This window comes from Puma concolor, chromosome B1 (genome assembly GCF_028749965.1).
Source record: "Puma concolor isolate L17-30 chromosome B1, mPumCon1.1.hap2, whole genome shotgun sequence".
Lineage (NCBI taxonomy): Eukaryota > Metazoa > Chordata > Mammalia > Carnivora > Felidae > Puma > Puma concolor.
Window position 1 is genome coordinate 182,125,087 of NC_141670.1, and position 14,231 is coordinate 182,139,317.

At 35.2% G+C, this 14,231-nt stretch overlaps 1 protein-coding gene across 9 annotated transcripts in view; it reads right to left on the reverse strand.

Annotated features, from left to right (window-relative positions):
• PCDH7 (protocadherin 7) overlaps window positions 1-14,231 on the reverse strand; it is a 424,848-nt gene that overhangs the window by 157,563 nt on the left and 253,054 nt on the right. The window contains exon 4 of one of the 9 annotated variants that reach the window (XM_086705265.1): window positions 5,442-5,468. The exons of the other annotated variants lie outside the window; for them this stretch is intronic. Coding sequence (XP_086561391.1) covers window positions 5,442-5,468 — 27 coding nt within the window. The remainder of the gene's footprint in view (window positions 1-5,441; window positions 5,469-14,231) is intronic. 9 annotated transcript variants of the gene reach the window in all.

Below are 14,231 nucleotides of genomic sequence, written 5' to 3' on the forward strand. Positions count from 1 at the left end.
TGCACTTTGACTTTTGTCAAGATATTGACAAAATGCTAACAGGACCATCTCCAGCTATGAATTATTTTAAAATAACTAAGTAGAAATTTATGGTATTTACCTAGCTTCCATGAATTTAGGTGAGCATTTTGGAAAGCTGATCTTTGGGTTCCATACAAATTTGTTTTTCATCACTTATCTTTTCCTATTTGAATTTCTGTTTACCTACTCTATTTTTACTCTGAAATGCTAGAAATCATATTTTTGTGGCACAAAACAAACTAAAATAAGATGAACTGGCTTCTTCACATCTATTCCTGAATGACTGCTTACTCATGCCACAGCATAGCTGCCACAAAGCCATCATGGGTCATTGTATCTGTTCAGCTATATGACGATGAAGTGGCCGGAGTGTCACAGGTGAAAACAAAGGTACTTCAGAGCATCCTCTCCTGTGGCCAGTGAAATTCTACAAGTTCCAATTCTTACAACCTGGGATACTTTATATCAAGACTAAATGCATAGTTTATTCTTAGTGAGATTTTAAATGGATGTTTTACAAAAAGATATTAATTACAGATTATGAGACTCGATAATCCTTCTGAGGGTTTTTACTTCACCCTATACAGGTGGTAGGACTTCATTAGGCTTGTTTTTCGAAATAGAGCTGATACTCCTACTAGCATTTTATTTTACTATTTATTTATTTATTTATTTATTTTTATTTTGGAGAGAGAAAGAGAGAGAGTGTGAGTGGGGGAGAGGGGGAGAGGGGCAGAGGGAGAGAGACAGAATCATAAGCAGGCTCCACACTCAGGGCACTATGGGACTCTGTGAGATCATGACCTGAGCAGAAATCAAGAGTCTGGCACTTAATCGACAGAACCACCCGGATACCCCCTACCAGGATCTTAAATAACTCTACTGATATTTGAAAATATCGTATAAGCCATGCAATGTTTTTCACTGACTATGTCTACATTCTGTCCCAGTATCTAACAACCTAGCATTTTCTTTGTCTAGTTTCCATACTTAAACATTTTGGGGATGTTATAAACTGTGAACATACACCCACACAGAAGCACCGTCTTCTACACATTTGGTGGGCATAGAAGCTGTTTGTGTGTTTGTTTTTGGTTTTGTTTTGTTTCAAGTTTATCTCAATCTTATATTTAATTTATAATGAAGTAAATATGTCAACCTCAGATTTTTTTTAAGAATCCTCACTATTTGACAACAATCTTAAAATGAGGGTATTCTTTAGAACTTTTTTTTTTAAATGTTTATCTATTTTTGAGAGTGACAGACAGGCAGAATATGAGCAGGGGAGGGGCAGAGAGAGAGAGGGAGACACAGAAATGGGAACAGGCTCCAGGCTCCGAGCTGTCAGCACAGAGCCCGACGTGGGGGCTCAAACCCACGAACCGTGAGATCATAAGCTGAGCCAAAGTCGGACGTTTAACTGACTGAGCCACCCAGGCGCCATGTCTTTAAAACTCTTAACATATTTTTTCCCTCTAAAAATATTAAAATAAACACCTACATATGTTGGTTTATTTTTCCCCCTGACCTGGCTTTAATCTGTTTCTATTGTAGAGCTGTAACAGAATCTTAAGACAGTGGATCTGATCCCCAGATATGGACATGCTTTTTTTTTTTTTTTTTTTTTGACAATTGTCTAATGAGTGTGTTAGGAGCAGGTTTTCCCTACAGTTAGCAATGTATTATACTTTATGAATGATGTCCTTCATCATCATTACCAGTCTCCATAGTATCTTGGCAATTTGATGGTTCCTTCTCTACGTATTTTAATCCGGTCTAGGTTATAGTTTCAGTGAACCCACTGACTCACTTTGGAAAGGCAAAAACATCATAACCTGATGTCAAAGTAGATGAACACCTTATTTCTTACATTTACATACAAGCATGTCAAGTATAGTTTCCATCCATGGGAAATGTAGAAAATAGGATCAGAAGAAGCATAGGCTGGTGCACACCTCACTTCTTCCATCTTTACGTACAGCTGAAGTGAGCTGAAGAGAACATCTTAGGAGGGTCTGAATAGCAGTTTGATGTCTGGAAATTGTTCAAAAGGAGTGGGACAACTGCCCTCATTGGCCATTGACGTTAATGATAGTAGTTGGAAGACTGGGAATGAAGCACATAGTATATGTATTTTAGTGTCAGTCAGTTTTTTTTTTCCTTTTTTCTGTCGCAGTTAGTAACATCACATCCTTCTCTTTCAGCTGATGTGATTTGTAAGAGTACAGACTGAAGTCCTCTCATGTTACAAGGACCATTCCCTACGTTTGGCTATAATAAAGAAATTGGTCCTATCTGAAAGCCAACAGGTACATGGCTCAACAATTTTACTGTTAAAAGTTAACACCAGAAGCTCAAGAGGAAGCATCATTGTATTACATTTATTTCTCTTTCTTTGGGACAGTTCTTTCAACCCTTGAAAATAGTATCATTTTCCCCAAACTGTAGAAGATTGTTATTATACTGAGGCATCCTTCAAGATCACCCCATATCTTTGTGTAGCCAGTGGAGAAGGAAATGCTAAAACCTATTGGCACTGTTTTCAGCTGGGTTAGAATTATCCATTTTTAGCCACCTAAAAAAAAAGATGTTCTCTTTGAGGATATGCTGTACTCATATGACCCTTTTTGTAGCATTTAGAATGAGACCAGCTAGAATTTCCAAAATAAACACTATGCTCCATGCTTTCTGTCATTAACTCATTTAATCTCCACCACCATTCTACAATGTATAAAACATTATTATTTCTAGTAATATAAAAAATGGAGGACTTAAGAAGCTTAGTTATTTGCCCAGGCTCACTCAGCTGGTCAGGAACCTAGAACTTGGTCCCATGTCTATTAGACTCCAAAGCCATGGCCTTACCCATCACACCAGAGAAATGTTAAGGACAGCTTCATGGCTAATATCACATAAAATGTTTATATATTTTTTATCAAAATTCCCTAATAAAGAAAAAAACAAATATATATTTGTCGCCCTATATCTTTATTCCCTAATAAAGAATATATATATATATATATAAAGAATATATATATATATTATATATATATATAAAATATATATATATAAATATAAAATATAAATATATATTTGTCGCCCTATATCTTTATTCCCTAATAAAGAATATATATATATATATATATAAAGAATATATATATATATATATACACACACACACATATATATATGTACATTTATATACATATACACATTGATATATATATAAATAATTACACACATATATATGGATATAATCCTAATTTGCAAAATATATTTTAATTATTTTCTCTCAGGGAGGAGATTAAAAATACAAGAGCCAAGATAAGTCATCCAGAATCATCAGAAGGGACACTGAATCTCCAAAGGAATGATGACCAGTTTTATTCTTTGGGGGCGATTTCAAACTGACTAAATTTAAAGTATTTAATCTTTGCCTTTTACAATTAAATAAGAACGTGAGTTATCTAAATCCACACTAATATGGCATCCACTGGCCAATGTGGCTATTTCAACTTAAATTAAGACAGAGTAAAATTTTTAAGCGTTACTTCCTCAGTCACTGAGCCCCGATCTAACTGGAACGAAGGACGAAGTAAATAATGCTTTTATCAAGGATATTCCACCCAACCCTCCCCGCAATGTACAATCTCCGTCCTATTTCCACCTCTCACAACTATGCACTTTGGATGAAGAGAAACTGTTTGTCATTTTCACATTATGTTTAACAGGATCCAGTCACCAAGTTGCCTGTTCAAATGAAGAGGAAGGCTGAAAGAAATAGGAACTGACCTGGGGGTGGGGCCTGGGGGTGGGGCCTGGGGGTGGGGACTGGGGCTCTTGTGACATCTGCCCACAGCATATTTCAGGAGACCTCACTGAGGATATACATTTCATTGGTGACTTGAGTGCTTCCAGATTACATGGGAAGAGGAAGAGTTTCAAACCAGAATTTGAAAAGCATGACATCTGAACTGAAAGAAATAGCGTGAGGTGAGAACAAGGTGGAAAGATGAACAAAGCCCTGAGCAATCACATCTATAAAATCTCTCTTTGTAAAGTGAAATAAATAAGATGCCTTCTTTCCTTACTCCACCCAGCCCAAATTTCCATTATATATGTAAAGAATTTTGGATAATTATTTTATACCCATTATGAGACAAGTGGGTGGGGGTATTATACTTAACAATTTCTATAAATGACTTATAAAAGAATTTGCATTTCTAAAATGGGAGGTTGAAAGAGATGGTAATTTAGATTGTGAACCCATTAAGCAGAAGTAGGCTCATGTTATGCTTTGTCCCATTTCTAGCTGTTGAAAATGGTTTCAGTGATAAAGACAAGTATCTGTGGCATCATCATGTTGAATAGCATTAATGATTTTGATAATAACAATAACATTTGTCAATTCTAATAAGGCTTTTGGAATTTACAAGTGGTTTGCTCAAGTCTATGTAGTACCTATTTAATAAGGCTTTTACACAAGGTGTTTGACTTAAGTTCTTTAAAAACTTTGTATAGTATATAAAAAACACATTTGTAAAATAAATTTCAAAAAAAGAATTTGTGTCTATTTCAAAAAGAGAAAATTGGTTTTTTTTAGAGACACTGGTTAGAATGAGTGAGAATCTTTCTTTTTCTTTTACACATGGAGGTTAAGAATATTTATATCAAAACCATAGTATTCTGGAAAAGATTCTCTGTTATTATGTTTGTTATATTGAGAACATTTCTATAGTGTGTGTGTGTGTGTGTGTGTGTGTGCATGTATGTGTGTATAAACATCACGCTGCTATTTTGAGGTTATCACTGTATACATTTTTCTTCCCTGGGTATACAAATTGTGAATTTCTACAAGTGTAGAATAATGCCTAATGCTGGCACTTATTTAATTGACTGCATTACATAAAAATTCTATTAAAATTATAAGCAGAACTAGCCAAATAACATTCAATATTTAATCCTTAATGTAATTAATTTTATTTATGATCTGTTAGCTTATTAATCTCTATCCATCAATATTATAGTACAATTAATCCCTGCATTACATTTTCATATACTACCGACACTTCTGAGAATCTTTTTAAAAAGTCACATAGCATTTGCACACATTCTAAACTTTTTCTCTAGCCACACCTTGAGGAAAACTTTTTGATGATTAAAGTAATGATTGATCGGTATCTCTCAATCTCTCTCCTCTCTTTTCACATCGAATCATTTTTTGTAAGTTGATTGGTAATACGGTGGAAATATGTAACATAGGCCTCATTCAAATATCAGATACTCCTCTGTTTTACTTCCTTAACTGGGTCACGGACGTCTAACTCATTAACATTGTCAGAGGCCAGGCCTGAGGAGAGTTTGGAGCTGATGCATGAGCTGTGTCTGGCCTGTGTAAGTATTGCCCATTCTTTTAGTACCTGCAGTTCCTTGGAATGGTGCGGCACCTGTAAAAGGTTAATGAGCATAGAGACTTTTCAGCCATAATGCGCGTTACAGACAGACACTATACAGACACGGATAAACAGACAAGCAACATGCACGCTGCAGGCACACTACAGGTAGCAATTATTACTGCAGCTCCAGCACTCGGCTATCTTGCAGAAAACGTATATATATTTTTTCTGACCTGAGACACCATTTCTAAGTTCTATTTTAAAAAGCGGGAGAAAATTGTTTCTCAACAGTTTTTAGGTATACATATATATATATATATATATATATACTTGGCTTGAGTTGCAACCAGATATTTATATCATCCTTTTCATTACAAGTCATTAGCAATCCCCTTAACTTTATTAGATAAATAGATCAATCAATCAATCAATCTCAGTTGATTCTTTCCTTTTCAAAAAGCTTGATTTGCTTCCACCCCAAAAGCACTGATTTCACATTTCAGGCACCTTGCCTTCACTGTATTAGATAACATCTTTACTGCTAAAAATAAATCATGGTCCAAATCATCTGCAATAAATATTTTAAATAGATGCAAACTCTCTGAGCTATTAAAAGGTAAAGTGAAGACTTTTTGATGAACTCAAGTTTAAAAAAAAAAGAAATCGGGCTGTCAGGTTTTCTAAAAATCCTAAATTATTTGCCTTCAAGATCGCATCCATTGCTCTATGAGACTCATCAAGCATTAATGTACATGCATTAATACTACCAAAATTGCAGAGGGCCTGCAGATAAAGAGTTCTTCCATTCCCAGTTTCATTTTTTAAACAATATCTTGCTATTTTTGCAGCACTCAACACTAATACAGAAGTAATCAAATTAGCATTAGTGGTTCATGTTGCAAACTTCAATTTGCATTGCTACAACATCAAAGTAAAAATATTTGCATATCATAAGTAAAAGAGGTGGGGTTTAAATTAATTTAGGGTCTCAAACAAAATTAAGTAGGCCCGGATGGTAAATTAAATGATAAATTGTTCACAAATATCAAAATTAAATATATTTATACTTTCAAAAAAATCCCAAGGCCTGTGTACTAAATGCTAATGAAATATGAATATTAGAAAAAGAATGGAATATGACAGTGCATATGGAAAATGTTGGGTTTCTCATATTCTGAGAATTCTGTTTTAATTTAATTCAGACTATTGTGTTTACAGCTATTTATAAATCAGAGTATGTAGGTGATAACTCAGAGTGTGTAGGTGATCATTTTCTTTCTATCTATCTGTCTATCTATTATCTTTTTATCTAGCATGATATTCTGAGTCTAATTATTCTCAATATTTCACCATGTAGGGAAATACAGTGACTTTGATATACTTGTCGGCATAAACATGCCAAATTAATGTGATTTCCAAAAATATACATTCCTCCTTTTAGCACATGGTATTTTCATGAAGTTTCCATCTGCTTATCACAATGACTAATGTTTTAATACTCCCTTCTTATGTGGTAATTCATTATGGCCAAAGTGGTAGAAACACAAAATTTTTAGGTATGGGTATTTTTGTGCAACCCAGGTCTATATGCTTTCCAAGGAAGTAACATGTTTTCAAAGCTGCAAATCTGTCCTTTAAAAATAATTCACATTCCTGCTTTAGCTCAGTCTCACCCTGACAATGACTTAGTGAATGACCAACACTCTCAATATAATGCCTTCCCTAGAAATTAAATATTCCCTAATGTTTCCAGGAGGCATTATGTTCTTTCTTCCCTGGCACACACTCCTAAATTGCCTTAATATGAGAAGTATTCTCTAGGTCATCAGTATATAACTATATGCACTGATTATTTTGTTGTTTCATGTTCTAACATTTAAACCAAAACACGTTCCTGTGGTACTACTTTGCTGTGAAATATTTCTAAAAAATAAAATAATTAAATGTACTCAAATCTATTTTATCTTTTAATCTGATGTGTGTATTGGAAAAGAAAGAAAATGCTATTTTATGAGCCATTGTCATGATTTTAAACAATGTAACATAATTTGAGAAATGCTAATGACAAAAATTTCCCAGAGATACTATAAATAGTATCCACCACATTTTATAGCTACTAAATAAGGTTCACGAAGATAATTTGACATCTATACTTGGAAACATTTGAGGTATTAGCCGGGTGTCCTTACAGAAAGGACATATAAATGAGTAAACAAGGAAAAGAAAGGATTTTCAAGTGGAAACTTGGAACAAAATATAGTTTATCATCTTCTTCTAACTTTTAACTTTCAAGCAATCTGTAAGTTAATTGTAAAATATTCAGGTGGGTAAGCAAGCAAAATAATGAGTATTACGTTCAGTTATCGATGGAAGAATTTTTATCCTTGGATTAAGTTTTGTTATTGTTGCTATTGTTTTTTGTTTGTTTGTTTGTTTGCTTTTCCCTGTGAGTTGGAATAGAGGAAGATTTTGGAGTATAGTCAACAACATTGATTAGCCTTTTCCATGACAAAATCAGAAAGAAATGGACTGAAGAGTCAGTCTCTCTAATCTACAACCTATGAAACTGTATTTTCTATGTAGGTGTAAAGTATCATAATGTAGTAGTGTAGAATATTATGCCCCAAGACAAAGATATTTTCAAGGGCATTCTAATAATTTTACATTTTAGATAATAGAAATTGAATTGTTCAAAGATCACCTTTGTCATTGTTCAACCATTTCTTCATGACATTATAAAGTTATTTATTTGTTTGTTTATTGGCAGGGGGGGCAAGCGAAATAAGGATTGTCTATACATTTCTCAAAGGTTTTGATTTGCTACAATATCAATATAACAATGAATCATTTGATGATCTAAGTAGAAATAGCTTTTGTTTGTTTGTATGCTTTACCTAAGACCCTCATAGCTACCAACCATTTTTGTGAGATAATAATAATTCTATTCTCAGAAATATGAAGACAATTAAAAAAAAGACTAAATTGACCTTTTGAGAAGACAGGATGGAGATCTGAATATTAATGTAATCAGTAGCTGTCATTTAGAAGACAAGGAGAAATCCACTGCAGGCCAAACAAAACTGAAACTTAGATGTCTACAACTCAATAGAAATTATTAATAATAGAAGGGAGAATTCAACTTTAAAGAACTCAATATGGGAATTAAATCTTCTTTGTTTTTAGAAAGATTAAAAATACCCATCTCATATCTCTTAATTATTCCAGGTGGAAATTATGAAGTTTTCCAAGATGATTCTCACATAGGACTACGCTCTTGTTTAAGCAGGTCACAACAATTAGCACATCCTTGGATGATGACATTTTGCATTGAAAACCATTGTAGTTTGTTGCAGGATAGGAAGATGGTAGTGCATCGATTTGTTGTAGTTTTAAAACTACACAGGCTAGAAGAAATAAAGTTAGATGAAAAGTAGTGAGCTGTTCAAGATTCGATAGCTCAAACTTTCCTTCTGCAAATGAGAACACTGCAGACAAAAGGGTTAATGCTTTGTTCAGGGTCACACATCCTGCAGCAGCGCTGGGATTCGATCTCAGGATTCGATCTAATTCCAAGAATTGGGAATTGTGTTTATTTCAATGTGAGAATTGAGTAAGTCAAAAGATATTCAACTGAGATGGGTGAAGGTCTAGTCTCTGATAGGCACTGTGTATCATACTTTATAGACATTTGCAAGAAATGGAAGATTCAAGACCAAATCTAGAATTCCTAATCCAGCACTCCTTTTGTATGTTTTCACAGTGGCAATGGCAGACAAACACTCCACTTGCAAAGACTCCTGGATGTTTAAAAGAGAGAATCCAAGAACCCAAGAATGACATTTTGAAGATTTTGTTTCAGTGTAGTCTCTAGTGATAACGCAAGACTTTGTGTTAAAACTAACCTTTGCATATTGATCCCTCAAAGAATAGTCATGCAATTATTTTTTTGTATTTTCTATACTTTTATTAATTGATGTATTTGAACTTTTTAAAAAACAATTAACGTTTATTTGAGAGAGAGAGAGAGAGAGAGAGCAAGTAGGGGAGGGGCAGAGAAAGAGGCAGACACAGAATCCAAAGCAGGCTTCAAGCCGACAGCACAGAGCCCAATGCGGGGCTCCACAAACTGTGAGATCATGACTTGAGCCAAAGTCGGATGTTTAACTGACTGAGCCACTCAGGCACCCCAATGTATTTGAACTTCAAGTGTGTTTTACTGATTCCCTTAACCCTTAGCTCTGTAAACAACGAACATAATTGTTTTCTCAAGTGCGTCAATCTTAGCACAATAGATACTACTGTGAGATCACTACTTCCTACTGCAAGAAGCCCTAGTCTAGGCAGTCTCATAAATTTACCATAGAGCCAGTGGAATGCTCTATAAACCTACACAAAGACTTTCTTCGACTCAGTGGCGTGGGGCACTCCGACAGCACTGAATATCAACAGACAAACGGAAATATACTGTTACAATGCTATTATTAGCATTTATAACAGCTCCAGTGCTCTTGATAAATGAAGCCACATTAATTAGTTTCAAGATCTTATTCTCACTTTGGCATATCCAGTAGCACTTCTGAACATGCAATTAAAATATTTCAAAATGTCACTTATGTTTCCATTCTACAAGAAATGCATACTGATTATGGCCCCTTGATTTGGACTAGGTCACATAGATACATACATTTAGAAACAAAAATCTGTCAACATTCTAAGGGTTAAGAAATCTCACCTGCGTTGCTTGCGATACAAACTGATGAGACATAAAACCATCAGTGATCGTGCAAATGTACAACAGCAGTCGTTTTCTGAGTCAGAAATGTTTGCTGTTACATAATCTGGTTACAGGTTTAATCCTGGTAAGTTGGCTTTCCTGTTATTTTGGAAAATGTAAATTCAGTGAGGAGTTTTGATGGCAATCAGTGAAAACAGACCTTTTTGACATTCCATAAGTTAAGTTAGCTCTTTATGAAACAAATAGCATAGTTGATTTCGAGGTTAAATGGTAGTCCATGCAGTGACTTTAAGACAAATTATCACTGTCCCTTAAATATTTGGAGATTATTTTTCATCTTGGTCCAATGAATATGAAACATACTTTGGTTCATACTAAACATAGCTTAATTTTTTTAATGTTTATTTATTTTTTTTTGGGGGGGGGGAAGGGGCAGAGAGACGGAGATACAGAATCTGAAGCAGGCTCCAGGCTCTGAGCTATCAGCACAGATCCCGATGTGGGGCTTGAACCTATGAACCTTGAGATTATGACCTGAGCCGAAGTTGGATGCTTAACGGACTAAGCCACCCGGATGTCCCATACTAAGCATAGTTGAAAATGAGATAGTTACTTTTTTTTTCCTTTTCCATTGAAAAGAAAGCTAAATTGCAGATTAGATGGGATGAAGCTAGAGATTAGTAAATACATGCATACATACAGATATGTGTGCATATAAAATAAATGGTATAATCTTTTTTTTTCCAAGTTGTCTGGCCAGTGTAGGTCCACCTTGACTTCTTGTGTAGAAGTAGTCAGGGACCAAAGAAAAGTTACAAAAGAAGCCCCCGCAGCTACCCTCGTGATCCTAGCAAGAGTCTACAGATGTCTGGATAGCCATAAAGGCAGGAATGTTCCAGGTGCTATCACAACTAGACCCAAGTGTTCGTCCTATCCTGGAGATGCGAAAGACAGCAGAAGAGGTGGCGGAAGGAGAAGAACAGATGGGAACATTACTGTCAAATGTGCGTGAGGTCAGTAAAGTAGCTGGAAAAAGAGAAGCAAACAAACAGAAATGCTGACATCCTCGATGGCGTCTTAACGCATAACGTAGAACAGGTCATAAAAATTACGCAAAGGGTTAGGAGTGATTTTGCTAATTAATTTGAAGAGGGATTTCAGAAGAAGTTTGGGTGGCAATGATAGCTTTGGTCAGAAAATCAAATCAGTCCTCGGTGTCAGGCTTTAATGGCACCAGGGTTCTGTCTCCTCTCGGCGAGAACGTACTGTGGGCTCTCCTGAGAGAAAACTCCAGAATGTAAGCAGATTTGCCAGGAAAAGGGAGGTGAAGGCGTGATGTGAGCAAAAACTGAGAGGGAAGTTGTAGGTGGGAGAATGTGCTGGAAAGGCTTGTGAAGTTCTTCTAAGGAGACATGTTCAGGAAAGTGAGAACAAACTAGAGCATGACTCAACCTTCCTCCCTATTCTTCCTCTGCACACTGCCCTTTGCTCTGCTGCCCCTGCAGCCCTCCGTCCATGCACCACCAATAGAAACAGAACTGAGCCTGGCCCACAAAGGTGAATGGTACTCAAAAGTGTAAGAGAGATGAATTCTGACTGCCTCTATGCTGGGGGAAAAAAAAAAAAAAAGAAGAGAGCTAATATTTGAAAAAAAGCAAACCTCGGTGACATAGAGCGCAAAGCATTTTCCGTATCAGATCGGCATTGGCATCAGAAGTCTTCACATACAGGATCAAGGTTAAGAAGGGTGAAGACCGAATCCTTTATTATTCTTGGATGCTGTATTATAATACATAAATTGATATATTCTATTAATTTAAAAGAGGATCTTTGAGGAGCTTGTACTTTATTCAGCGATAGAAGAGGGGCTTTTTATTGTCTAAAATTGATTTGATTTCTAATAAAATATTTGCTTCAACCTTGGGCAGCAAGGCAGCAGATAGTTCAATGTGAGACAGTAATATTATGAAAAATTGTGATATTTTTTTCATGCAGCTCAAAGCCTCCTATGTTATCCATCAAATTCATTTCCCTTGTAACTAAATCTGTCATAAATCTAGGCATCCAAAAATGAAATATGTTTCCTAACAATAATCTACTGTCAATAAACTTAATAAAGCCTTTAAATGATACAACACTTTCTGGTGGTTTTAAAATGCTTCACAAATAAATTATTGATCCTGGTAGTTAATGGTGATATTAATAGTAATTATATTAATAGCAAATACGAAAATTAGGTATGGGCGAGGGTTAATTTGTTCCAGCCATTGGAGCTCTATTTTTCTTTTAATCTTTCATGATTATAAGCAAACAAAATAATAGGTAAATGCATATTCTGCTAGAAATTATATTTAGTCTATGTGAAATAAACCAAAAATGATTCCATTTTTAAAAATTTAAGAATTGCTGAAAAATTTGAGGTAGCTTTTAGGAATTAAAAGAATAAACAGTTTTCAGGGGCGCCTGGGTGGCTCAGTCAGTTGAGCTTCCAACTTCAGCTCAGGTCATAATCTCACAGCTCGTGGGTTCAAGCCCCGTGCCTGCCTCGGTGCTGACAGCTCCGAGCCTGGAGCCTGCTTCGGATTCTGTGTCTCCCTCCCTCTCTGACCCTAACCCACTTGCATTCTGTCTCTGTCTCTCTCAAAAATAAATAAACATTTTTAAAAATTTTTTTAAAAAGAATAAACAGTTTTATTTACAATTGCTAGAATTCCCTCATTCAACAATGAATCGATCACTTGTATCTGGGTGAGTAGGATACCCTACATTCACTTTTTCTTTGTAAGCCTTGTGTTTTCTTCTTTTCAGAATCCACTGTAGAAAACATAATATGAATATTGAAATTAGAAACAGTTCTTACTGTTCATGTTTGGCTTCATCTTATATCTTACATTATCTATTGCCTAGATAAATTGCATTAAGCATGTAAAGAGAACCCATGTTTGTCCCTAGTAGCTGAATACACTCTCTCCAAAAAAACAAAAAACAAACAAACAAAAAAACCTACACTACTTATAACATCTCAGTTTTAACATTGATCTTGTAAGTTTCAGATTAGTGCGTTTGAATTATTGGTCTGATATTTAGGAAAATGTGTATTTTGTTACCAGAAAGCTCTCATGTAAATAGTCATGTTGAATACTTTTATGCCTAATGTTATTTTACTTGAGACTCATAAGGTGTTAAGTGAATATTAACACCCTACGTTATCTTAAAGAAAGAAGCATATTTAGCCTTTATATGAGGAAACAAAGAAATCAGAAGGTTACTTATTCCTGAAAACTATTAACACTGCTGGTCTAATAGTCCAAACAAAGGAGGTAAAGTTGTTGAAACTGTTCCTATCACTGTGACAACAATTCTCTTTTATAGCAATGTCTCAACCTATTCTCAGGGTGGGGGCTATGATGCCATACCTGTGTATAGGAAAATAAACATCATCAGACTGAGGGTTGTGAATAAAAACTCACTGTAAGGTAACAGATGAAACGTCTCTGTGGAATGAACATTCACTATTGAAAACTCTGGTCCAATAAGCACTAAAGAACGTAATTCATTTTATGCATGCTTGTGATCAGATACTGGAAGAGATACAAAGGTAACAAAATAGTGCCTGGCTTCAAGGGCCCTTGCATCTAATTGGACATCAAAACATATGGAAGTGAGAAGTAACAATATTAGGCAAGGAGAATAAAATAAAGACTGGAATTCCAGGTCATATGATATTGCCTGCCTTATGCATGCCAGAAGAGTATTGTTTCAGAGTGAGAGAAGATTCTGGTGCGGTTTGGAAGGGAACATACTTTCTGTTTTCGTATCACTGTATATTACAAATGTCAAACCACGTTTGACCTATGAGTGAGAGTCAATCAGTACTGAAGCTTGTAACATTGATCATCTCATTGTTTATTATCATCTCTAACATTTTCTTATTTAGCAAAAGGATTAAACAAATTATCAGTCAAAGGTTAAGCTTTAATTTCGGGTCGTGCCAAAATACTTTTTAAGGGAGCATTCCTTCAAACTATTTGATGATGCACTAATCTTTCCTCACCCATAAAAATTGTTATTAGCTAGAA